A 27227-nucleotide genomic window follows, 5' to 3' on the forward strand; every position below is an offset into this window, starting at 1 on the left:
CTTGTGGTGTGAGGTTCTAATTTTCAAATAAAGTCAGTAAACGGTTGACAAAACCTGAATCGACAAAACTTTACCCGGGGTTTGTTTTATTTCTATAATTTGGAAGAAGGAGGGCTTGTCTAAGCAGTTTCAATCTTCATACAAAGTTCGCGGCAAACGTTGATGAATGGATGGAAAATTCACCCGATTTCGATGTCACTGTAGGATATAAATAGGTTCCTCCGTGGAATGTTCTCTACCTGCCTGGCTGACTGGCCGAGAAACAATACCATTTCCTCCCTTGAACAACGGATTCATGAGTTGAATACTTACTAGAATGAAACAACATTTTTCAAAGTAATGTTTTCTGGGAAAACTTTGTTTTACTTAGTAATTTACTGGAATTTATAATTGGATGCAGCGCTTCTTTTTTTTAAATTTCACGCTGTAATTAATTTTTTTTTCAACTTACTTTTATATGAGGTCCTCATGATCAGAGGGGTGCAAGTGGCAGAATTATCAATTTGAGTTAAGTATAGCGAACGACTATTTATTTTTCAATATCTATTAAAAAACTTATTTTTTTTAAATAATTTTTTTTGAACACCTTTCGCTTGAATCAACACTGCTCGAATTCTAAAAATTTATGGAAAATCGAGTACCTTGGCAACTTTAAAGTGCGTTTTCTCGAAACTATCATTTTTGCACTTGCATCCTTCGGATCCCAAGCGCCGCATAGACATAGTTGCCGAAATCACAGAAAAATCTATAATTTTCATAGAATTTTAAGCAAATTTTCATCACAGATTCTGTGTCACAGAATTTTAAAATTTGTACGTATTTCCAAAATTGTCAACCTCAATTTTGGATTTTCAACTTTGTTTTGGGAAAAACAGGATAAGATAAGGAATGCTTATTGATTTTTCTCAAGAAAAATGTTAAAAAGACTCAATTTTTCATGACATTTCAAATAAATTTATGCTATTTTCACCACAGAAATCCATCGCAGAATTTTTTATTAAAATCACAGAAAGTCAGAATTTCTATTTAAAGAACATATTTCAAACTTTTCAAACAGAGTCTGTTTCGTAAAATCGTTTTTAACAGTTTGAAGCTAAATTCTAAGTTCATTTGATTTTTCTGAGCTTTGAAGCTGTCATCTCAACACATTTTTCTATAATTTCACTCTAAATCTACTAGAGTTTCAATTTTAAAAACTACATACTTCAGTTATGGTCTAAACTCGCGTTTTCTAATTTTCAATTGTCTTTTTAACCAGCTTGGATTTTAATTATTTCTATATATTTAAGCAGTCTATTCTACTCCATTTTCTAAAAATTTAAAAATTCAAAACATTCAAGCTGTCTTCCCAACATTTAAGCTGTCCTTAAATTTGTAAGTGTCTTCTCAGCCCACTTGAACTTTAATTTCGAAAAGAATTAAAACTGTTTGGAGAGGTGAGATGAAGAAGCTACGAAGTGCAAATTTGCAAGGGTGATGCTCAGATTGTTTGAAAATAGTCCCGGCTCCGGTAAATAAGACGGAGCGACTGAAAAAGGGCAGATTAGCTGCAGCTACCCAAGTAACCATAAGCATAAAGCCGTAACCCTTAATCAGCATTGAATCAACGTTTCTAATGCAACTTAGCATTATATCAACATTCATAATGCTTTTTAGTTTTATATAAGCATTATTAATGCATAGAAGCAATAACAAAAATCAACACTAATTATAACACTATATGCACATATAGAGCTACTATATAAAGTTAACAAGCATTAAGACTGTAGCACTAGAACTTCCTGTTAATGCTTATATAAAGCGTAGAAACGTCGAACCCGCGAATGTAAACAAGAATGATGTTTTTCATTTGCTGCATGTGAGTAAGCAAGACAGCAAACGAAAACAATCAGAGCGGGCAGTTGCAGTTGTCTCCCAAGATTTTCCAATACATTTCCAAACCTTCTCATGTATACACTGTCTATGAAGTTGTGTGATCCGAACAGTACTTGAAGTACGGGTTTTTTCACCTACGTTATCAGCATCAATAGTGGTCGAAACGGTAAAGGCGCAAGGAAAGATAAAGGCTGCTGAGGGATCCTCGGTTCGAGGCTCATCAAAGTTAATTCATAATTCAATTATAATCACTTCTCATTTCATAGAACACTTAGCAAGCACAATCCTTCATTCAGCAGGTTGATTGATGTTGTAGATAATTATTTTATTTTTTGATTTTTGTTCACTTTCCTATTTTGAATTTCCGTTTCACATCAATCAATTAAAAGGTGTTCTAAGTATGCATTGTTAATGCTTTTATACGGCTGGCGAAAAATGACGTTTTGATGGTGCTCTAATTCAGCATTTGTAATGCTTATTTAAGGCTATGTTGTGATAGCATTTATTCAGCCCGCTATTTCGCCTTTTTAGCATTAAATCTGCATTATATACGCATATAGTGCAAAACAAGCATTAATTCAGAATTATATATGGGAATATAGTGTTGATTAAGGGCTGTGTTTTAGTGCTTATGGTTACTTGGGTATGATTGTTTGTTCCTTCGGTAAATAAGATGGAGAGACGGGAAAGCGCCGATAATTAAGGCTGCTGCTTCGATTATTTGTTCCTCCGGTAAATAAGACGGAGCGACTAAAAAGTGTAGATTGTAGAGGCTCTGATTTTTTTTTTCTAAATCGGCCTTCAGATAGAAAAAAAACCCATTGGCTTAGGAACCGCCGATTTTCAAGGTTGCTGCTGATATTTGTTTGTTTTGATTTGGCCTTCCAGTGGAAAAAGATGGAATTGTCTTAGGAAGTGCAGATTTTCAAGGCTGCTGCTGCTGATTGTTAATTTTGATTTGGCCTTTCGGTGGAAAAAAACGGAATTGGATTAGGAAGCGCAGATTTTTAAGTCTGCTGCTGCTGTTTGTTTTTTTTTTATTTGACCTTCCGGTGGAAAAAGACGGATTGGCTTAGAAAGCGCAGATTTGCTAGGCTGGTGCAGCAGACGGATGGTTTAGAACGCGTAGATTTTTAAGGCTGCTGATTATGTTGCAACACTGGAAGAGAAGCTACGAAGTATACACAAAAACACAAGTCAGTCATTGATTTCAGCACCAACACGTGAAAAGGGTCTATGTTCATTTATGACGTTTCGAGAAAAACGCGTTTGAAAATTTTGCAATCTTTTTTAAATCGCTAATTAAAATTCACGAGGAATTTCCAAAGTCTTTATGGTCAAAACGGTGCGTAGGATCGTTCTAAATATGTTTTTATCGATACGACGGTTTTATCATGTAAAAATAGCTCGCAATTGTTTATAGACCCTAGCTGGAGTATGAAATTCGTCTGAATGTTTTATACACCCTTCGCTTTGTACTGCATGTCTGATATGTGTGAGTGAGATGGACATAAAATTTCCCCTATTTTTTGACAATAGCTTATGGTTCTCGCTATAGGAGTGAGTGAATAGCTTTCCGCATTCTTCCCCTTTTAAAGTTTTGCATCTAGACCGTTTGCTTTGTTGTGGAGTAAAGGGTGTATAAAACAATCTGTGTGAGGATAATGATTTTTTTAGATCCTTTACTCAAACTGCATTATAAATCTTACGAAAACTGAAAAACTAAAAACGGTTTTTGTGTTAAGTAGAGCTTATATTGTGCTATTTGAATCCACTGAAAACCAGTTTTGCTTACTTTGTCTTTTATACCCTTTTCACATGTTGCTGCTGATTTATTCTTGTGAGCAGAGATGCCAATGTGACTGAGTTTTCAGGATTTGCCTGATTTTTGAAGGTCCCTCCTGATAACCTTGTTTTTTCCCTTGATTTTTTTTAATAGGCCTGACTTTGGCTGTTTTTTTGGTTTTCACATAAAACTCGTACATATCCGTTGAAAACTCAATTGAAATTCAATACTTGCTCGTCGTCACTCCAACCTTGAACTCAATAACTTCACACTCTATTGGATTCAAATCTTCTATCAATGTTTTATAACTAGTTTTAGAAGATTTTGGCGTCCTGAACTCGAAGTTTTTGTCTTTGTTGAAGACTGGAAAGCGTTTTAACTTATACTTTCAAATATATCTATAATTCATTTTGGTTTGAAATTTTACTGGAGTTCCATTTTAACAGAACGGGGAAGAATAAAAAATGAATAAAATTTTTATATCTTCAAAGTCAAAATAACTTGCAGTATTCGGAAAAGTTGATTATTGCTTAAAAACCTTAATTTTTAAAATCATGTTTTATTCTACATTTTTACCGAAAAACTGCAAAAATTATTTTAATGAATTTTTACCTACTTCAAAAGTTATTTCGAAAACCAGTACTGATAAAAAAAAACAGAATTGCATATCTATTCAAATTGCGTCTCCAATTCAGTCAAATCCTATTCTTAAATTTTCGGCACCTCGGGAAAATTTGAATTTTGTTGATTTGATATTCTAAAATATATGTGGCTTTATATGTAACAGTGCTTGTGAGTAAATTTAAATTTATTTAAACTACAATATTTATGTCAGAAACGAAATGAATGATTGATTTATGTTTAAAAGTCAGCAACTCAAGTAAATGTACTTTTTATCAAAATTATTTGACCAGAAATTGATGACTGGAAAATATGATTGTCCTTTTCCAACCATTCGTTCACATTTCTATGAAATCGGAATTATTATTTCAAGTTTAAAAAACTATGCTTGCGCATATTTAGCTACGGAAACTTTTGAAATATGCCACATTTAACTTTACCTTCGCGAAAATTACTATGAAGATTTTTTGCAAAAGGCTTTGATAAGTATCTCAAAAATTCAAGTTTAAATAAAACAAGTCCAATAGGAAAGTTTTAAAACAACTGCCGAATCACATATCACATATTTGAAAAACGCTATATTTCGTCAGTTAAACGTGTGAATGCTGGCCAATCTTTGATAGGAAATATCAGTAAAAGGCATGATAACAAGAAATATCGCGTTTTAAGGTTGAAGCAGGGACGGGAAAATGTCATAGTCATGAGCCAAAAATTGCGACTAGTGACCCATTATTTTCCTCACATGTCGTTAGTTTACGATTTTTTTTAAATGAAAGCATGCTATGAATGATTATTTTGGTAAAGAAAGATTTTTCTATTCTGTCATTGATCATTGAGAACTCCAATATATCGGTCATGACATGATAGTTGAAATATGTCATAAGAAATATCATCAATGCCATTTTTTGGAACTTTGTTTGCCAAGCTGATTTTCAAATGCCAAATGCTAACTAACAATAGTATAAAAAATTAAAATAGAGATAAGCATTTCTAGACGCCTTTTTTAATTCCATTGGGTTCCCAAATTTCATTCATTGCCCACTCTTCTCATACGTGAATTTTTTTACATCACGTGCACGTGAATATAAATGGTATTTACATTCACATTATCAGAAAATTTCTGTCATGACGTTACCCATGACTGATCTTATTTTCTGGGGTATAGTGATCCAAAATAAATTTCGCCGTCCACATGAATGAATGAAATTTTTCTTGCCTGGATTGAAGTGACAGTGAGCATGTAGCTAATTTAAAAGAATTATGAACGGTACTGTGTATCAGTTTCACGACATTTTACAACGGTGATCAATAAAGGCACTCAGCCCGATCATTTTATGTTAGCTTGATTTTCTCTGATTTTTATTTTCAAGCTCCCTGAATTTCGGGAAAAAAAAATGTTGGCAACCCTGCTTGTGAGCGGCAGACGTGTCTGAGTGGTTCACTTAATAGTGATTCATAAGAAACGTGAAATCACGACACTGTTTTTGCTCAGCATAAGTTGTTTTCAACCTGCTTTAATATCCGATTCTCCGTCCGTCTTTTAACCGTTCCTCAACGGTTTTTTCTTTTCTAATTTCAAGCTACATCCAATTTAATTTCAGTTTAATCAAATAGGATTTTAGCTGTTCTCTCTATTAACTTTTTACAATTTAAAGCTGTCCTCACAATTCGCTTGAGTTGCAATTTTTCCAAAACATTTCACACTTGTTCAACCATTTCAAGCTGTTCTCTCGCTCGAATCACTTGAGGATTTCTCAAGGAATTAAAGCGTCATCAAAAGGGAATTCTTAGTTCGATAGAATTTCTAGTTTGGCTGTCAATTCTCAGTTTCAAGTTCTCAAGTATCCTTCTTAGATAAAGTTTAATTGACTTTTATTTTATTGTAAGATGACTCACAATAGGGTTTTGATAGATATTCAATAAAATAAATATGTACTGATTTTGAATATTGAATAGTATTTGACTAACTCTTGGCTTACTTTTTGTTTGTTTTGAACTGAGTGTTAACATAATTTTATATAGCTTTATATAGAGGTCAACTGTTGATTGGATGATTTTTTAAGAGATTTTTCATTTTATTTACACTGAATTTGGACAGAATCTTGATTGCCTCGACTTATAAGCAGTGTTATAAGGCCTTTTTGAATGTTATATAATTTTTCACTATTTTTTATTTTTAAGGCTTCTTATTGACCCTGACAATTATGATTTAAACTTGACCGACTGTTTCACTCCCCATTATTGTCTATTGATTGATTTTCCATTTTTTTTATTGAAATTTTTGCAGACAGGACTGATACTCGGTTTATTTTGACTCAATTGAAACTATTTTTTCACTGACTTTTGACAAGATTTGGTTAATTTTGGAGTATGACTGAATTGAATTTTGACAGATGTTTGAATGACGTGACTGATAACTTACTTACCCAGCAAACATTTAAGAAGGTGTATCGTAGGAACAACAGAATTATTCAAACAAATATACCAGTTGAAAAGATTGTAATAAATAATATGTACAAACGCATATTCAACGTTGGTTAAGTTTAAATATGAATCAATCTAACATCCCTTGAACCTTCATCTTCCGCCAGATATGGTACACGCCTTTCGACGCGAGTAAGCGAACGAGCGAGCAAACAACGGCATCGAAACGACAGCGATTTCCAACATAATTACTCTAATTTAAAACCTCCCCCTGACACACATGTTCCTCATTTCATCACCTCCCCCACCCCAACATGTTTCTTCTTCTTCCCAGCTTCCATAAAATGTCGGTGGCAGTGCTGTTATCTAACCCAATCTCGTTGTTCCTCCTTCTTTGCAGCCATCCTCAACACGCTCTGCAAGGAGTTCCTGCACGCGAACGTCTCCGCCATCCTGTACATGATGAACTACGAATCGTACGGGCGCAGTACGGCTTCGGCCCAGTACTTCCTGCAGCTGGCCGGGTACCTCGGCGTTCCGGTGATCTCCTGGAACGCGGACAATTCCGGCCTGGAGCGGAGGGCTTCCCAGTCGACGTTGCAACTCCAGCTGGCTCCCAGCATCGAACATCAGGTGAGCACACGGGAACACACAAATTTTTGGCTTTCCTCCCCATTTTTTAGCCAAGTATGCTGAGAGCGAGAGAGAAAGATTGACAAAAAAATCCACCCCCTTCATCCCGTTAAAAGCAGATTTTGGCTGAAGGAAACACGGGAAATTGAATTTTCATTGTCGAAACTGAACTGGGGGGTTTTCGGATTTTTTTTGCTCACTCGACTCTCATCGGGTACAGAATTAGGGTGACAGCGAATACAATTATGAAAAAAAAAACGATTTGTTCATTAGCCCAAAAACCTCACCACTGAAAAAAATCAGCTCAATTGCACTTGACCAAGGGGTGACACAAAGCACTCAAAATTTCTGATTAAGATTTAAAACACAATTCGCACAAAATCACAATTTAAAAACTTGTATTTTTTTTCTTTTCCACTAGGGTTGTTTTAAAAATAAATATAAGTAGTGAAAATAGATTAAAAATGCATTCAAATTAACCAACTTGTTATTTTAAGATAACGTTGAACATGTAATGATCTGTAACAATTTTTGAATATCACATAATACAGATTTGAAAAGTTTTTCTTCTAGGTGGAAAATATATATTTTTTAATTAGACAAAAACCATAAATCGTTAATTATGACAAATTGTACATATATTTCAAAAAGGTACAAAAAACATAGATGATAAAACTGACACAAGAATAATCAACAAGAAATAAAAAGTAGTGAAAAATAATGTAACAACATTTACAGAAAAGACAAAAACGAAAAAATGATGAAGCTAGAAAAAAAAACGAAATTAAAATACATAAAGAGAATATTCGACAAAAAACGCAACACCTTGTTTGGATAACTTTTGAATGCATGAATGAAAATTGATAAAATTCTCAGTGAAGTTAGTTAGTAATGTGATGTGCACGTGTGCAATATTTGGTTACAATCAGTACTTTTTGAGATAGCATCCAATACATATGCTCATTGACAAAATTGTTTTGGGCAGAATCGATGAAAATCCAGGAAAGTTTCAGTGGGAGACCCCAAATCAGCTGGAAATCAACTATTCGACCAAAGTTCATATGGGGCAGGCAGATTATCTGTGGAAGCTGCAAATCAGTTAGTGATTCATAACGATTGACACGATGAATGGCTAAATATATGTATAAAGAAAACTGTCTCCAAATGCGACCGTTTTCCCTGCATAGAACTTCAAAAGATCCCACAAAGTTTCTACTCTGTTTTGGTTGGATCTTGTATCGTGCCATTACGCGAAAACTGTGGTGGAGTCATGAAAAGTCAAATATGTTGTATTTTTTGCCGAAGGAGGACAATCTCTTAAATTTGTCGTAACATCGAGAAAATTAAAAATTTGGAATAATTTTGAAGGTCAAGCTTCAGAAAGTATACATCGTGAAAAAAGCCTTGATTTAGAAAATATGGCGAAAGGTATACATTATAGATGGCGCCCGAAAATAAAAGTCGAAAGATTTCTTCACAGGACGCTATCTTAAAAACCAGAAAGTCACGAAAAATTGCGTCTGTAGGCAGCTTTGCTGTAATTTTCAACAATTTCCATCCATACATTCAAAAGTTATTCACAAAAAAAAACTTGCATTTTTTCCGAATACACTCCTTACCATGGCCGTAGGAACGGGGGGGGGGGGGGGGTTTTGGGGGTTAAACCCCCCCCCCCCCCATGAGAGTCCAAAAAAGCAAGCGAGGTATTCTACTCAACACTCAAAATTTTAAATTAATAATCAAATTATGATAATAGAGTAAAGTTATTCTAGAGTAACAATCAGATTAAAAACTAATGCCAAATCCTTAAAAACCAATCCCAAGTGCCGAATTCTGATGCAGTTATTCAAAACTTTCTCACGTGTTTATAGAAATTTATTTAAACTTTGAATTGAACCCATTTTGGACGTTCTGGTTCTGTTTTCCATAAACAAAATTGTAATTCTTTTTTCGTTTTATGATTCTGTATCCAGTTTAAGATTCTTGATTTTCGGTTCGAATAATTATAAGAAGTTAGAAATGAAAAGCTGCTTTGAAATTCTGGTTCAAGTTTGGTTTTGCATTTCATATCGAATTTGAATCATGTTTTTCTAAAATCATATCCATTTTCAATATTTTGATCATAGTTTTCCGAAAAAAAGAAGAATTTTGTTTTATATTCAAATTCGAAGTTCTTAAACTTAGTTCTTGTTCTTACACAAAATTTATGCATTTAAAACATCTAAATGGCGTTTTCTTTGTACATTCCAGAAATCGTATAGAAATCAAAGTTCAATTTTTGAATTCAGGTTCAGAATTCAGATTCAATATTCAGAAACGCTCTATTTTGTTAAAGAGTTTTTTAATCAACATAAAATTGTTGAGGAATTCAAGAGAACATATACCAAAAAATTTGTTTTTCAATTTCATTTCCTGTTTTCAAATTTTTAATCATAATTTATTTGTACACAGTTTGAGTTAATTTTCTAAGTTTTGTATTATGGAAAATATCTCAGATATAATTTTAAAAATCATCAATAGGATTTTCTTTATGGGATTGATTTTTTATGAAAAAAAATTACTGATAAAGAAACTGAACCTGATCTCAACCTAAAAAATCTGCATGAAATTCTATATCTTCTCGGAGTATTGTTTAACCCTCCAAAGCCGTTCGGGTCAATATGATCCGAAGCGCAGATTAAAACAATCTTAATCGTCATTTCAATATACTGAAGAACTGAGATTTTTAAGAGGCCAAGAATGTTCTATGAAAATGATGATTAAACTAACGAAAAAAAACTAAAATTTGAGTTTAGGAAATCGGGTCATTGAGAAATGAGATACAGCGAAGCAAAGACAAAATTGGATGTCTTTGTTTTAAGTACGATTTTTTTTTCTACCGAAAAATCCGGGATGGAGGTCGAAAAGTACATTGGACCCTCACATATTAATACATCGCTGAATAGATGTATCTTGGACAATACAAAAAATCAAAGAAGCACTTAAATACTGGAAAGCTGTCAGAAATTGTAAGCAATTTAAAAATAAAATTGTTTGTTGGAACTTTCATCATTCGGATCATTCGGCAAAATCGGTCAACATTTGCGTCCACGGGAATAATTGATTGAATATTGATATTGCAGTTTCTTTAAAGCCTAATTTCAAACTAAAATCATGAATTTAGTTCAAGTTTGCATCAATCCAATTTGATGCAAAAAAAAGTTATTTATTTACATCAAAGGTTAGAATCTTGGAATTTGCGAAAAAATTAGGAAGCTTGGGCTTTATAAAGTATAGAATAAGTTTTTTGTATTAAGTAATTGAAGGCTACCCTTAAAAGAACTTATTTTATGCTCAAATCAAATAAGGCCATTGGAGCCAAAGGGGTATAAGTGCACAAAAGCTTATTTCGAGAAAACAAGCTTTTAAATTGATGTGTTTGACCATTTTCCATATATTTTTCGAGAATCTGTATTTTTCTTTCTAATGTAAAAGTATGTAAAAAAAAATCAAAAATTCCAAAAAAATCATTAAATGTAGCTTGTAGTGTGAAGAATCGTTTCGCATCATTAACTCAAAATCGACCATTTTGTTACTTATATGCCTTTGGCTCTGAGAGCCTCATATAAGTCTGATCTACCAGACTTTTTTAAAGGATTTTAACTATTGCTGAATGAAAATTCCATATTAAAAAGTACTTTAAATGAATAATCAAAAGTTACAAACATTATTATTGAGTTTAATTAGTGACACTTTATCATCTTTGTGGTTTTAGTGTCATAGTTACAAACATATTTTTTTTTAATTTTTTTATTCGTGCATTATTTGGCAAAAATCATAGGTAAAAATAATTTTCCAAAACCCCCCCCATGAGTCGGTTCTTCCTACGGCCCTGCTCCTTACTAACAAGCATGACAAAAATGTCAATTACAACCAAAATAGGTAACTCCTTAACAAAACATGAAAATTACAAAAAAGAATAAGATAACAAAAAAAAAATTATTTTTATCATTTTTTAATTCTTTAAGAATGAAAAAATGATAAAAATAACAAAATCCTCAATAATAAAAAAAAATAATGAAATGACAAAAAATGATAAACAACACAAAAAAATGAAAAATAGAAAAAAAATAAAAACCTCAAATGACAGACAATAAAAATGACGAAACTTGCAAAAAATGAGAAAAGGAAACAAACAATGAATGACAATACTATTAAGATTGAAAAAAATAACCAAAAATGACAGAATAAAAAATACAAAGATAATAAGATGTCAAAAATGAAAAATCACAAATATTACAAAATATTATACAAATAAAAAGAATAATAGGCGAAAATTTCAACAAAACGAATCTAACAAAAATAAAACTGAAAATGTAAAGAACAACAGAAATGACTAATCAAAAAAACAAAAATTAAAAAAATACTTACTAAACACAAACACAAACACAAACTACACAAACGACAAATATTAAAAAAAAAAAAACAAAAACAATAAAAATGACAAAAACGATAAAAATATAAAAAATGACAAAAACGTCAAAATGTCAAAATTACGAAACTTACAAAAATGAGGGATAAGACAGAAATGACAAAAAATGGAGAATAAACAGACAAAAATGATTTTTCGTTAGGAAACACTTTTTTGTTTGTGATATTTGTGATTTTTTGTTATTTTTGAAAGTATTGGATTTAATAATAAATGATGTTTTGATTTTGGTCATTGATTATGAAAATTTATTGAGTTTTGTGTTGTTGTTATTTTTCCATTTTTTAAATCTATAACTTTTTGTAATTTTGCAGTTTTTTTTTCATTTTATAAATAATTTTTGTCATTACCTTTAATCTTCTGTAATTTTGTTTACTATGTTTTGTAATTTGTGTCATTGTTTTCTTGATTGTGGTTTTTGTTATTTGAGAGATTTTTAGTAGTTTGGTAATTTATTATCAATTTAGTCATTTTGTAATTTTTGTCGTTTAATTCCATGATGTGATATTTGTCACATAATCGTTTGGTTAGATAGTTTTTCATTTTGGTCCTTTTCGTTAGTTTTTAAATTTTATCGTTTTTGTAACTGTCATTTTTTATAATTTTTGCCAGATTTGTGACTTGGTCAGTTTTATCATTTTGAGATTTTGTTTTTTTTTTTCATTTTGTCTCATCGTCAATTTGTCATTTTGGTTTTTTATCATCTTGTCATTTTGTTATTTTTTTTTGTTTTGTTCTTTTTGTCGTTTTGTCAATTTGTCATTTTGTAATTTTTATCATTTTGTTACTTTGTCATCATGTCATTGTCATTTAATAATTGTCGTCAATTTATCATTAGTCATTTTGCATTTTGAAAATATTGTCATTTTTTTGTAATTTTTTTCATTTATCATTTTGGAAATTTTTCTTATTTTTCGTCTTTTTCATCATTTTTGTCTTTTTCGTCATTTTCCAAATTATGCTAATGATATTATTTTCGTTAATTTGTTAATTTTTGTTATTTTTCTCATTTTTGTCATCAATGGAAGTTTTGTTGTTTTGTCATTTCGTTTTTTTTTTTGGAATTATTGTCATGTTTGTCTTTTGTAATTTTTGTAATTATGTCAATTTCGAAATTTTTGATTATTTTTTCACTTCACACATTTTTGTTATTAGCGTCATTTTTGTCATGTTGGCATTTTTGTAACTATTCTCAGTTGGTTATTTTCTGTTTTTCAGTCCTTTTAAATATTTTGTAATTTTTGTAATTATGGCTTTTTGTCATTTTTTAATTTTGTCTTTTTAGTCTTATTATCATTTTTATCAATTTTGTCATTTTTCTCATTTTTGTCTTGTTTGGCATTTATGGATTTTTGGAAATTTTTATAATTTTCGTTAATTTAGTCGTTTTTGGAATGTTTGTCATTTTGTCATTTTTGTCTTCTTTAGCCATGTTTGTCATATTTACCATTTTTGTCATTTCTATCCTTTTTGGTCATTTTTGTCTTTCCCTTCTATTTGGTAGTTTTTGTCCTTCTTGTCGTTTTTGTAAGTTTTTATCATTTTTATAATAAAGACTGTTATTTGCGGCATTTTTGTCATTTTTGTCATTTTCGTCGGTTTTGTCATTTTTGTAATTTATGACTTTTTTTCGTTTTTGTCATTTCGTCATTTTTATCAATTTGTTTTAAGCTTTTCAATCATACTGTAATTTTTGTTATTCTTGCCTTTTTGATGATTTTCGTCAATGTGGTAGTTTTTGTCATTTTTGTGGTTTTTGTAATTTTTCAACATTTTTGTAATTTTTTTTAAATTTATGTCATTTTTCTGTTTTTGGTCATTTTGATCATTTTTGTCTTTTTTTGTCTTGTTCTTCATTCATTTTTGTAATTTTTGCCATTATTATTATTTTTGTCAATTTGGTCGTTTTTATCATTCTTTCGTCATGTGTATTATTTTTGTGTGTGTGTTTTTAAATTTATGTCATTTATGGCATTTCATAATTTTTCACATTTTCGTAATTTTTGTAATTTTTTTTATTCATATTATTCATGGCATTTTTGTTGTTTTTATCATTTTTGTTATTTTGTCAGATTTGTAATTTTTTTTAAATTCTTTCAGTCATTCATTGTTGAACACTTTGTTGTATAGAAAAGTTTTGTGATTTAACCGTTCTTAATTTTAAATCATTTTTTCGCTATTGTTGTCGTTTTTGTCATTTTCTGTAATGTTTGACAATAAAGATATGTTTTTTGATTTTTATTACCTTTGAAATTTCAATTTTTTTATGTTTGTTGTTGCACTTTTGAACATTTCTGCCATTCAAAATTTGTTTGTCATTTCAATTGTTTTTGGCAGCTTTCATTTAAGTTCGATTGAGTTGAAATTTTGAACAGGTCAGATTTTTGGGGCTATCTACAGAATGTTTATGATGGTTTTTTTTAAATTGGAGAATGATATTTTTTCCATACATTCATTGCCACCCTTATACGATATATCACACGACTCAGTACCTGGTTGCAGCAATACATCCGGCCTTTGATTCCCTCACCCATATCACCCACCCTCATACGCCATTCTTGTTCTGAATAATTTCTCCCCCTTTCTTCATCTTCTCGTTTGTTTGTAGAGTGCGGCAATGTTGAGCATCCTGGAGCGCTACAAGTGGCACCAATTTTCGGTGGTAACGTCCCAGATTGCTGGTCACGACGATTTTGTGCAGGCGGTCCGGGAACAGGTGGCGGCCATGGTAAGTTCCCTGGTTCTCAGGTTTGTTTTACCGGTGGAAAAAAGAAGAAGAAAAGGGAGCGTCGGGGAAACAGGGGACCGGGTCTTATTAAACTTGCAATATTCGTGTTCATCAACGGATTCCATTGAAGCGTATAAACAGGCATTGGGGAGCAAGTAAGCAAGCAAGCACATTGTAATAGGTATCAAGCTACTTTCCAACCTACCTACCGGGGATCATTCTTCCGGTTTCAATTGGGAAGAAATTACCCTTTTGAGGGTGCCTTCGTCTGTTTGGCTGCCTGGAAGACACACTTAAGTGGCTAAAGAACACAATCGGATACGTTCTGGAAAATCGGTTTCCTTTCTATTGAAATTTCTTATGGAGTGGATCTTGGGTACAGGATGAGATTATGATTAAATTTAAAATCTACAGAATGGTGAATGATGAATCTGAAATTGGAATTTTGAATGATGATTCTGAATCTGAGTTCCGAACCTGAATACGTATTCTCAAATATGAATTTGAATTTGAATTTCAAGTTAAACGTGAACTTGAAATTCTGATTCCAATTTTGAATCTAGTATTTCTAGTAATTTCTTGAATTCAATACTAACAATTTTAACAAACCAACTTGAATCCGATGTAAGGATCTGGATTTTAAATGCTAGTTTGGATTATGGTTGTCTGAATTCAATTCCCTTTTTAATTTCCATTTCTGGAATCTAAATCAATGAGGAAAGAGGAAATTTGCTTCATTTTGTAGAATCATACATAAAAAAAAATTGAAACAGCAAGTAACTATTTATTGAATTCTTGTTAAGAGAAAAAATTACGTCTTATCAACAAATAAATTCTTTTCAATAGTTAAGATGTGAAAGTAGATTTTGAATACTTAGCTTGGGGGCAACTTTCCGCTTCTTGATTAACTCGATCACGCTCCTATTTAGCCTGTCCTGTAAATCCCTTCCACACACATCGGTTGCTCCATTTAAGGCCTATTATCGGCATAATAACGAGGAGAGCAAGTTCACTGGTGTTGGGAAAATGTGGTAGAAATTGTGACTTTTTGAAAATTTCACCATGCAAACATGTTTTCAAGATCTTTGGCCGTTGTATTTTTTTACAACACTGTTTCTATTTCAGCCGTATGTAATAGAAATATTGCTATTTCTGCATCACAGCATGCGAAAATACAACACGTGTTGTAAAAAAACTTGAAGGCCACAGATCTTGAAAACGTTTATGCATGGCAATATTTTCAAAATGTTAAAATTTCTACTACTTTTATCCCAACACCTGTGAACTTGCTTTGAAAAGTACTTTATTTCTATAAGTTTTTGTGTCTTACCAAATTCGCTGAAGAAATTTGGACCTTGGAAAACACGTCTTTTTCCTGTCGTTGACTACTTCGATCAGAGTCCAGCAAATCATTTTTTTGAATAGGAATGGACTCTTTTTTTCGAAGCTGCACCCAGCGGGGCAACGCCTCCTGCCCTTCTCGGTTCTCCATCCTAGGTTTCCACTCACCAACGCTCTGCTCGACGAGTGGGTTGCAACCAGAGTATTTTTATTATAGGGTAGCGTACATCAGTCGTGCATTAGTATTGTCGACGATGATGACGTAGTTGTTATGAGTTTCCTCACATAGTGTATAGAAATTTTACTGAAAAATCGTTTTTCTTTAAATTGAAATGCAAAGTTACAGTATTTGTTATCCTACAACTGAAGATAGTAATGCAATAAAGTATTTGAAAAAAAAAAATACATTGAATTATTAATTGGAAACGAACAAAAAATTGTTGGCAACTTGAGGTTATACGTTTTATCAGAAAATTAAAATTTGAAACCCTTCTTAGTTTCAGTTGTCGTAATCTGGGGGAGGAAGACTGAAATTTGCTGTATCGTTTTCTGTATCATTTTTTTAATGTTCGGCAAAAAGCCAGCAATTGTTGAAAAGATTTGTAATTGTTCGAAATTTTACTTTAGATGATCAGTTTCGTGTAGCGAGTCATGTAACTCAGTTGTTTAGGTGCTAAATTTAGATTTAGCTATTTTTAGAACAACCAATCATCAAACCATTTTTATGTATGATCTTCGAAATTTGAGCGAATAAATACGCCTAATCATGCAAGAATTTGCCAGAGCAAAACAAAACCTAATTAAATCATTGCTTTATGCAAAACAAGTGCTTTTCAGTATCAAACAAGTTTTATTAAAAACCACTAAATGAGAAAGTAAAATTTTGAACCTTCGCACTGGTCGGTTGATTGATGAGAGAAATTTGACGTTTGGAAGATTTTTTTTCTTTTTTTATTCAGTTTTCCTCCCCCAGGTCGTAATTATGTCATACACTGCCGGCCAAAAGTCTGGGATCACCCGCCTAAAAACATGCAAATTTTGATCGTTCATATCTCAGCCGTCTTAGGACATATTGCAAATTTTCTGAACTCATTTGAAAGATAATGAGCAATAGCCATTTCGGAGGTATTTTGCCCATAAATAATGTTTTAGTTTTGCACCTAAAACTTAACCTAAAGTTAGAGCATTTTCAAAAAAACGCACTCAATATTCAAAGCCGATCATCTCGCGATAGGGTGGACCAAATTTCAAAATTTGAGTTGGTATAGAATCCTTATTCTATACTTCTCAAAATACAATCAAAAAATGTTGTGCAAAAATTTAAGAATGTACTTTAATTTAATAAAATAGACACTTAAGTTATCGTCCAAAAGTTTGGGATCACCCCTCAGTATGGTGTGTTGGCCAAAAACATGCAAATTTATTTCATTCATATCTTTCTCATCTAACATCGTATTGCAGATCTGAAGGGTGCATTTGAAAGCTTAGGAATTGTTGTTTTTCCATAATTTCATACAAAAATTATATTTTAAAGTGATAACCATAACTAATTTACTTGAAATGAATTGTTTTTTTGGAAATTCACACTTATGATTGTGAATTTTTTATGGTTATGGATTTAAAATATAATTTTTTAATGAATTTATGAAAAAACAACAATTTCTAAGCTTTCAAATGCACCCTTCAGATCTGCAATACGATGTTAGATGAGAAAGATATGAATGAGATAAATTTGCATGTTTTTGAAAAAATGATCCCAAACTTTTGGTCGATACACCATACTAGGGGTGATCCCAAACTTTTGGACGATAACTTAAGTGTCTATTTTATTAATTAAAAGTTCATTCTTAAATTTTTGCAAAACATTTTTGATTGTGTTTTGAGAAGTATAGAATAAGGATTCTAATGCAACTCAAATTTTGAAATTTGGTCCACCCTATCGCGAGATGATCGGCTTTGAATATTGAGTGCGTTTTTTCGAAAATGCTCTAACTTCAGGTTAAGTTTTAGGTGCAAAACTAAAACATTATTTCTGGGCAAAACAACTCCGAAATAGCTATTGCTCATTATCTTTAAAATGAGTTCAGAAGATTTGCAATATGTCCTAAGACGGCTGAGATATGAACGATTAAAATTTGCATGTTTTTTAGCGGGTGATCCCAAACTTTTGGCCGGCAGTGTATGTTATATAGTTTTCCTGTTCCGGTCATTTTTTAAAGTAATGTAAAACAAATGTTAGTTCAATTAAGAAAATTTATTACAACAATTGATATGGAAACAAATTACAATAAAATTTTTCTCATTTTCTTGAAATTTTTTCCCAAAGATGTGGAATTAGGTTTCTGTAATCTTTCAAGATTCATTTTGATTTGTTTTTTTTTTCTTTTAAAATTCTATTAAGATGATTAATTCGAATATAAGTCCTTTGGCGCAAGAAATGGTCAACTAAATTCCTTGGAATGTTGGGGTTAAGTTTAGCACCATTTTCAACAGCGGAGCGGACAACATAATGTCCCTTAAAAATGTGATTTTTGTGCAAGTTGTTAAAGCATTGTTCGAGCTGATGAGCCTGCGTGAGCTATTCTGTGGAAGGTTTCGTCAAGCCCCCCCAAAAAAAAAGTTCTACATAACTCGCAGGAATAGCATAATCATGATCCCGTAACGTCATATTAACTTCTTCGAGCTGGTATGTAAAAGAGCCTACATAAGGGAATTCCGTTTTGTGTTTACGGCAAATCGCTCCCACCAGGTATTCAAAGCCGTCCACCTCGTTTTGAAATCCTATCCGCGATATTTCAGCGATGGAGTCATCCAAGAGGGTATTGGAATCAACGTTTTCCTTCATTTCAACGGTTTTGGAATCACATTGTTGATTTTTGCCTTTTAACGAACGCAAAACATCCAGAACGATATATTCTTCGTTACAGCGGACCACGGTATTCTGTCTACGCGAGACTGATGATATATTTTTGCCCAACATGATCACTCTCAATCGGCGTAGAGCATTGAGAGGGGTTGGGTGATCGTTGCCACCACCACGGGCCCGAAGCATCGAAAAAAGGCTTTCCAATGCATCCTGGTTCAACTTGGCGATCATCAAATACTTGATGTCGAACCTTTCACGCATGTCCTTGAAGAGTGCTTTCAAAGAGATGATGGACATGAGAATGCTCGCTGGAAGACCTGCATTCGAAAGTTATATGCCTATTTTTTAAAGTATCAAAGTGTAAAAAATACATACCTTCAAGTTTTTTGATGTACCAGGTCTAATTGAACCAATGAGGTTTGTGGGTTCTGGTCCAGGCTGAGGGACAATCTATGCCAGAATCCGGTTTACTGCCGGCCTAGGCTTCGGTTGGCCGGGAGATGATGGTTCCTCCTGGCGCTTAACCACACTCGCTTTCTTGATACGCGTCGTCTTCTGCTGTCGGTTGGATCGCGACCCAGCAAACATGAAATCGTATCAGAAATGTTAACTGAAGTCGTTTATGTTGGTGTTGCGAATCGCAATTCCAACTGCATAATGAAAAGATCGTATAAAATGTCGTTTGAAGTCAGTTTAAATCGGATATGGTAGAAAGTCCGCCATATTCGAAAATTTTGAAATGATTTTGCTCCCGCGCGGGCTACAACTGAGAAAATCATCGTCATGTTCTCTCTGCAACCAGCATTGCATCTAGATAGCTAAAAATCAGATGGGGATTGAGTAATATTGACCAATGAGAGAACTGGAAAATATTGTCGCTGGCAACGATTTGAAGGTTTTGAGAGCATAATACTGCGCTCTCTTGCATTTTTCCAAAAGGTACGAATAAGGTGTCGAATAACGCACAATTGCTGTAGTTTTCGTCACTTAAAAAAAAAGAAATTTATGTATGTATATTGCCTCAACTTTGGTAGGTTAATGCTGTTTTTTCAAATATCATACGATCTTTCTATAATATATATGGAACGTATATCAAAACAGCACGAGAATATAGCTACAAAAATGTTTGATGGGGACTGGCTCTGTTGAAGCGAGAGCGTTCGTATGACTGAGACGAATATAGTTCGTTAACTGTTCGTCTAGGGGTGTTCAGGTGGTTTTATTGAATCATCATTTGTCGCGTATTTACATTGATCGTGTGACATAAGCATGTCAACATATGGAGTCCCACAAGGTTGTACATGCGATCGAGAGCCTCGTTTTGAGAATCCAGAACCAATCCGTATGGTTTTTTCAATATTTGAGATTCTCCAGGGAACCGCGAATTAAAAACATCGAACCAGTCGTTGGTAATAAATATTAGTTCCGATAACTGTTTAGCCTGAGCAGTGCCAACTTTTCTCTGTAGAGCAACGCCACATTTCCGTGAAAATATTTTTGCGGCCCAGGATACGTTTTGGCGCTGACTGCCATGAACTAACAAATGGTCTGATGTCAAATAGAATGTATCGGATATTTCAATGTCACTGTTCGTAACCAGATACCATAAAGGATGTTTCCTTTCGTCATTCAAGGGTGGAATAGCTGTCCCATCCAGAAACGTAAATCCAGTATCAAACAGCCAATTCCTGCACAACTTAGGAGTGTGTGGCGCATCAGCAAACAGGTTAATTTTTTGACCAGTACTCGGATGAATGAGGTGAGTGCATTGATCGAAGAGATCTACATGTCTCCAAATGGATTGATTCCTTCCTCCACAGTCCGACACAAAGGCTACACATTCATATCCTGCCTCCCAAGCCAGTTTCACTCCTTCGTCCAGCAACTGCTGTGTGATGCTTACGTCAAATCCAGCATAAATTGGTTGTTTGAAGTCCGAAAACAAACCGCGCATTTCAATAACCTTTTAAAACAAAGTTGAAGTTAGAGATTTGCAGAAAGCCTGCATTTTACAGAAAATTTAAATTCAATTTTATTCACCTGCATTTTATTATGGGGCCCAAAAACGTCATCGTGTTTTCGATCGTACTCGAATGCTTCGGTCACGGAAACCTCGTCGTACATGAATACGCAAATCCTCTCTCGATCCGATTTCGCATACGCAGCCACTTTGAGTAGTTCGAAAATCTTTGCAAAGTATCCCGCTCGCATATCTATGTTAGCTGCGTGTGTTTCGAGACAGCTTACACTCGGAAGTGGAAATAAAAGCTCGTTTCTTACGTATTCTAAAGCAGGTTTGCTCAGATATTTCAATGTGAACACTTTAGCAAGTTCTTCCGCTGTTCAAGCAGCTTTTCTTTTTTTGTTCATCATCACATCGATTTGATTGGCAGTATATTTGGATGATAAAACTTTCTTTGCTCGCTGCAAAAGTTGCATGTTTTGTACTTCCGTCAGTTAGCGGTTTAATTTATGCAGACTAACAACTTTTTTCTGCATGCTAACCAAACCACCATCTATTATTTTGTTGTCGCGCTGCAACACTTCGTTTTCCAGCTCAGCTATTCGAGCCTGCAGAGCACTCACCTAGCCTTCATTGGAAGTATCTTGGTGGGGTTCTGAGCACTCCACTTTCTCCTCGGGAGCAATGCCTTGTTGTTGCGTGAATGGTTTCGAAGAAATGCTCGAGTTTTCCAGAAGTTGTTCAACCAACACCTTATTTTTCTTACGTTGAATCCGTTGTTCTCGATCCGTAAGAGCCTCAGCAACGGGAACTCGTATAGATGGAATGGCTGTGTACAGAATATTTCCAAATGAGTTAAACGAGCCTGGTTGAAACTAAATAATTTACCTGCAGTGTTTAACCTCGGCCGGAACTTGATAGTTTCGAGAACTGAGGGCTCGAAATCATCCGGTTTAAAGTGTAGCGAGCAAACAAAAACATTCTTGGTGTTCATACTTTCCGGCTGCCCGAGAAACTTAAGTCAAGACTTTCTGCGCTGAACATCGGATGGAAATCTGTGAAACGAAATCTGCCTAGCAGGAGCATTTTCAGTTTTCGTTGATTGTTAGCTTCCGCAACCCGGAACATGACACTGACAAGCTCACACCCGCAAAAAAAAAACACATACTCGGGTGTCCATCAAACTTACCGCTCTGACTTTATTCACTTAAGGGCTGCAGCAAAGGAATTAGCAACGAAAAACAAAATTTTTATTGGAAACAAATCAATTTTCCATATACCGATCAAGAAATCTCATAACAACTACGTCACGACCGTCAGCTGTAAGCAAATCAATATGGCGGATGAGGTTACCTCCTAAATAAACCTACTTTGGGTTGCAACGTCGATTCCGATTAGCTGAATTTCCAGCTGTTCCCCAAGGAGCGACGCTGATAGCCGAATTTGCGGCAGAAGGAGCTGATTGATTTCGCACACTCCATACTAAAAGCTTCCGATGAATGTCCGGCGAACCTTGCGGTGATATAATCACCACCTGTTGGTGTTGTTGCGATCCTTTTTCGGGGTGCTGTCGAATTCCTGGATTCACCCTGCTCTTGATTGACCGACTCCTGAACGAGCTACTGCGGCGACGGATTTTCCGGCCAACTCGGTTTTGCTGTCGTCAGTTTTGCCCGGACCAGTTGGCTGTTCTTCGAATGGTTGCAATGTGGATTTAGTTTCGAGGTCACAGTTCTTGCATGTGCCACGCGGATCCCGCACACGCAACCTTTCCAGTCCGGCAAATAGATTAATCCGGGGAAAATAAGACGTTCCAGAAAGCGCTGTTTTGAGCGGTGTGCAAAAAAGGGCCGTCTAATTATGAAGATGCACAAAAAGTGGTTGTTTTTTCCGTCGGGTCTTCCGGGTTAGATTGGTTGGCGCATTTTCGCCTCTTCCTAATCCGTGTACCCTTCGTGGCCAGTTTTGCTCGGAAAAGCAATGTCGGCCAAGCACTCAGCTACTATTTACTGCCCTTGTTCGCAGTGGAAATGATTTTCTCTCTCCGGAAATATTGTTGGACCTCTCGTGAACTTTCCGGGAACTACGCCTACTGTGGGCTGTCGTGTTCGATAAAAATTGGCTCGATACAGTGGGCCAAATTTAGTCGAACAAGTTCACGCTTGGTTTGTTTTGATTGGGTTTGGGGTTTCGAACTGTATTTTGCGTATTTTTGTTCCATTTGACATATATTACAAATTTTAAATTATTTGCGAATTGCAGCATCTTTACCTGATTCCGTATTGGAATAGCATTAACAGCTTTTCTTCATATTTTAGGACCACTTCAAGTTCACGATCCTGAACTCGATCATCGTAACGCGACCGATCAACCTGGTCGAACTGGTCAACAGCGAGGCGCGGGTGATGCTCCTCTACTGCACCAAGGACGAAGCGGTGGACATCATGAAGGCAGCCGACGATCTACACATCACCGGCGAAAACTACGTCTGGGTGGTGACGCAGAGTGTGATAGAAAACATGCAGGCGCCAACGCAGTTTCCGATGGGAATGTTGGGGGTCCACTTTGACACCTCTTCGGGGGCACTACTCAACGAAATTTCCAACGCGATACGAGTGTATGCCTATGGGGTGGAGTACTATCTGAACGATAAGAAGAATGAAGGGCGAGGTCTGGACACGCATCATTTGTCGTGCGAAGACGAAGGCCAAGGCCGGTGGGATAATGGGGAAGTGTTTTTCAAGTATCTTAGGAATGTGTCACTGGAGGGGGAACCGAACAGGCCGAACATTGAGTTTACGGCCGATGGAGATTTGAAGTCGGCGGAGTTAAAGATCATGAACCTGAGACCGAGCGTTAACAGTAAGGGTCTGGTGTGGGAGGAGATCGGGGTGTGGAAATCGTGGCAGCAACAGAAGCTGGATATTCGGGACATTGCGTGGCCGGGGAATTCGCATACACCACCGCAGGGGGTTCCGGAAAAGTTCCATCTGAAGATAACGTTCTTGGAGGAGGCGCCGTATATAAATTTGTCTCCTGCGGATCCGGTTAGTGGCAAGTGTTTGATGGATCGGGGAGTGTTGTGTCGGGTTGCGGCAGATCACGAGATGACCGATATCGATATGGGTCAGGCGCACAAGAATGGGTCGTTCTATCAGTGTTGTAGTGGTTTTTGTATTGATTTGTTGGAGAAGTTTGCCGAGGAATTGGGATTTACCTATGAACTGGTAAGAGTTGAAGATGGAAAATGGGGAACGCTGGAGAATGGGAAGTGGAATGGGTTGATCCATGAGCTGGTGAACAGGAAGACGGATATGGTGCTGACGTCGCTGATGATCAATGCGGAACGGGAGGCGGTGGTGGATTTCAGTGAACCTTTTATGGAGACCGGTATTGCGATTGTGGTGGCGAAAAGAACGGGGATCATTTCTCCGACGGCGTTCCTGGAACCATTCGATACGGCTTCGTGGATGTTGGTGGGGATATTCGCTATCCAGGCTGCAACGTTTATGATCTTTTTGTTTGAGTGGCTGTCGCCAAGTGGATACGATATGAAAACGGTGTTGCAGAACTCGGAAAACAAGCCGTACCGGTTTTCTCTGTTCCGAACGTATTGGCTGGTGTGGGCAGTACTGTTTCAGGCTGCCGTGCACGTAGATTCACCGCGTGGTTTCACGTCCCGCTTTATGACCAATGTATGGGCTATGTTCGCTGTAGTGTTCCTTGCTATCTACACTGCCAACTTAGCTGCGTTCATGATAACCCGAGAGGAGTTTCATGAGTTTACCGGCCTAGATGACTCCCGACTATCCCACCCGTTCTCACACAAACCGACTGTGAAGTTCGGGACGATCCCTTGGAGCCATACGGATTCGACCATTTCGAAGTACTTTAAGGAAATGCACTACTACATGCGACAGTATAATAAGACGAGCGTAGCGGAGGGCGTGGCTGCGGTGCTCAACGGTCAGCTAGATGCCTTCATCTACGATGGAACGGTTCTAGACTATTTGGTTGTGCAAGACGAGGACTGCCGTCTGTTGACGGTTGGTCAGTGGTACGCAATGACTGGATACGGCCTAGCTTTTAGTCGAAACTCGAAATACGTCCAAATGTTTAACAAACGGCTTCTGGAATTCCGCGCTAACGGTGATTTGGAACGTCTCAGGCGCTACTGGATGACGGGAACGTGTCGGCCTGGCAAACAAGAACACAAATCATCCGATCCGCTCGCATTGGAACAGTTCTTGTCCGCTTTTCTACTGCTGATGGCAGGAATCCTGCTGGCAGCACTGTTACTTTTGCTGGAACACCTCTACTTCAAATACTTCCGAAAACGACTTGCAAAGAAAGATCACGGCGGTTGCTGTGCCTTGATATCGCTGTCCATGGGCAAATCTCTGACCTTCCGTGGTGCCGTTTTTGAGGCTACGGAAATTCTCCGTCGACATCGCTGCCAGGATCCGATTTGCGATACCCATCTGTGGAAGGTCAAACACGAGCTGGACATGAGCCGACTACGTAACAACCAGCTGGAGAAAGCTCTGGATGCTCACGGCATCAAACCCCCGCAGATCAAAATCGCGTCAACGAATGACATCATCGGAACGGGTCGACGGGAACAGCTCGGCCATCATCGGCCGAACGTCCTCGGCAACCTCAGCCTCGGAGGCAGTGCTCAAGACCTCTATCGTTGGTCCTACAAGACCGAAATCGCCGAGATGGAAACAGTGCTGTAAGCAGAGCGAGTCTACATCTAACCACCACCACATCTACAACGGAATTGTTCTACATACAGAAGTGTAATTAAGCTCAACACGACGTAACATGACACAAACACAACAATACACCACCTACTACTAAACCCACCATCCTCTACGGTAGCCAAAACTCAAAACAAAAACAAGCGATAGGCACTTTTACACGAATAAAAAAAGAAACAACAATAACACCGCCAAAACAAGCCATCGCCAAGTAGAGTGTTACACAAACTTATAGACATACAACAACAGTTTACAGTCACAAATTATCGAAATCAAACAGAAGCCAAAAACGAGGGAAAAGATTTTGAATGAAGACACTTACAGCGCGATGCAAACAGGATTATTATACAACAACTAGCGGAAAGTAAAAGTTGAAAAACCAGACCTTACGTAGAACCAAACCAATACAGAGAGTGTTCAAAACAGTCAGTCAAAACAATACAAACAGCAGTTTATACCAAAAAAAAAACCAAAACCGCCGCAGTTAGTTTCTTACTGTTGATGGAAAAATGGTCCAGGAAGTAATAGTTGAAAGTCAGGGAAATGTGCTACACTTGAAAACTAACCAAGCTCGAAAATCAATTTAAAATTAACAAAACAATTAAATCTTAATCAAAAATTCAATTTGAAGTTAATGAAGCTTTTTCAATTCTGAGTAAATAAATTTCCGTTTTTGGAATACGATTCCAATCGAAGTAGTCTGGGTTTTAGAAATTATTCGAGCCAGTTCAAAACTTAAACCGAAGCAATCGGTTGTTTTTCATTCAGTTTCCATCCAGCTGTTGAAGCCATTTTCAATCATTTTCACAAGGTAAAAGTAAAGAAATCTCTTAGAAATATGGATTCTGATTTCAAACTTTTAATCTGAACTCTTAAATCTAAAAGCCTGAATCTGAATTATGAAAATGAAATAAAAATTCTGGATTTAAATGCTGAATCTGAATTTTGTATCTGAGTTTTGAGGCTGCAATCTGAATCTTGAATCTGAATTTGAAATCATAATCTGAATCTGACTCTGGAATCTAAATCTTAATCAGAAATCTGAATCTAAAATTGGAATCTAAATCTTAAATCTAAATCTGAATCTGAATTCTGAATCTAAATTCTGAATCTAAATTCTGAATCTGAATTCTGAATCTGAATTCTGAATCTGAATTCTGAATCAGAATTCTGAATCTGAATTCTGAATCTGAATTCTGAATCTGAATTCTGAATCTGAATTCTGAATCTGAATTCTGAATCTGAATTCTGAATCTGAATTCTGAATCTGAATTCTGAATCTGAATTCTGAATCTGAATTCTGAATCTGAATTCTGAATCTGAATTCTGAATCTGAATTCTGAATCTGAATTCTGAATCTGAATTCTGAATCTGAATTCTGAATCTGAATTCTGAATCTGAATTCTGAATCTGAATTCTGAATCTGATTTTTGAATTCTGAATTCTGAATCTGAATTCTGAATCTGAATTCTGAATCTGAATTCTGAATTTGAATTCTGAATCTGAATTCTGAATCAGAATTCTGAATCTGAATTTTGAATCTGAATTCTGAATCTGAATTCTGAATCTGAATTCTGAATCTGAATTCTGAATCTGAATTCTGAATCTGATTTTTGAATTCTGAATTCTGAATCTGAATTCTGAATCTGAATTCTGAATCTGAATTCTGAATTTGAATTCTGAATCTGAATTCTGAATTTGAATTCTGAATCTGAATTCTGAATCTGAATTCTGAATCTGAATTCTGAATCTGAATTCT

General features: G+C 35.4%; 1 protein-coding gene across 1 annotated transcript; it reads left to right on the plus strand.

Moving 5' to 3' along the window:
* The first annotated feature begins 7119 nt into the window (after window positions 1-7119).
* Window positions 7120-26271, plus strand: LOC129739890 (glutamate receptor ionotropic, NMDA 2B). Its single transcript, XM_055731433.1, has 3 exons — window positions 7120-7339; window positions 14416-14535; window positions 23024-26271. Exons 1-3 carry the CDS (start codon window positions 7166-7168, stop codon window positions 25442-25444), a joined length of 2715 nt encoding a protein of 904 aa, XP_055587408.1. The 5' UTR covers window positions 7120-7165; the 3' UTR covers window positions 25445-26271.
* The last annotated feature ends 956 nt before the right edge of the window (window positions 26272-27227 follow it).

Source organism: Uranotaenia lowii, chromosome 1, assembly GCF_029784155.1.
Source record: "Uranotaenia lowii strain MFRU-FL chromosome 1, ASM2978415v1, whole genome shotgun sequence".
In the NCBI taxonomy this organism is placed as follows: Eukaryota; Metazoa; Arthropoda; class Insecta; order Diptera; family Culicidae; genus Uranotaenia; species Uranotaenia lowii.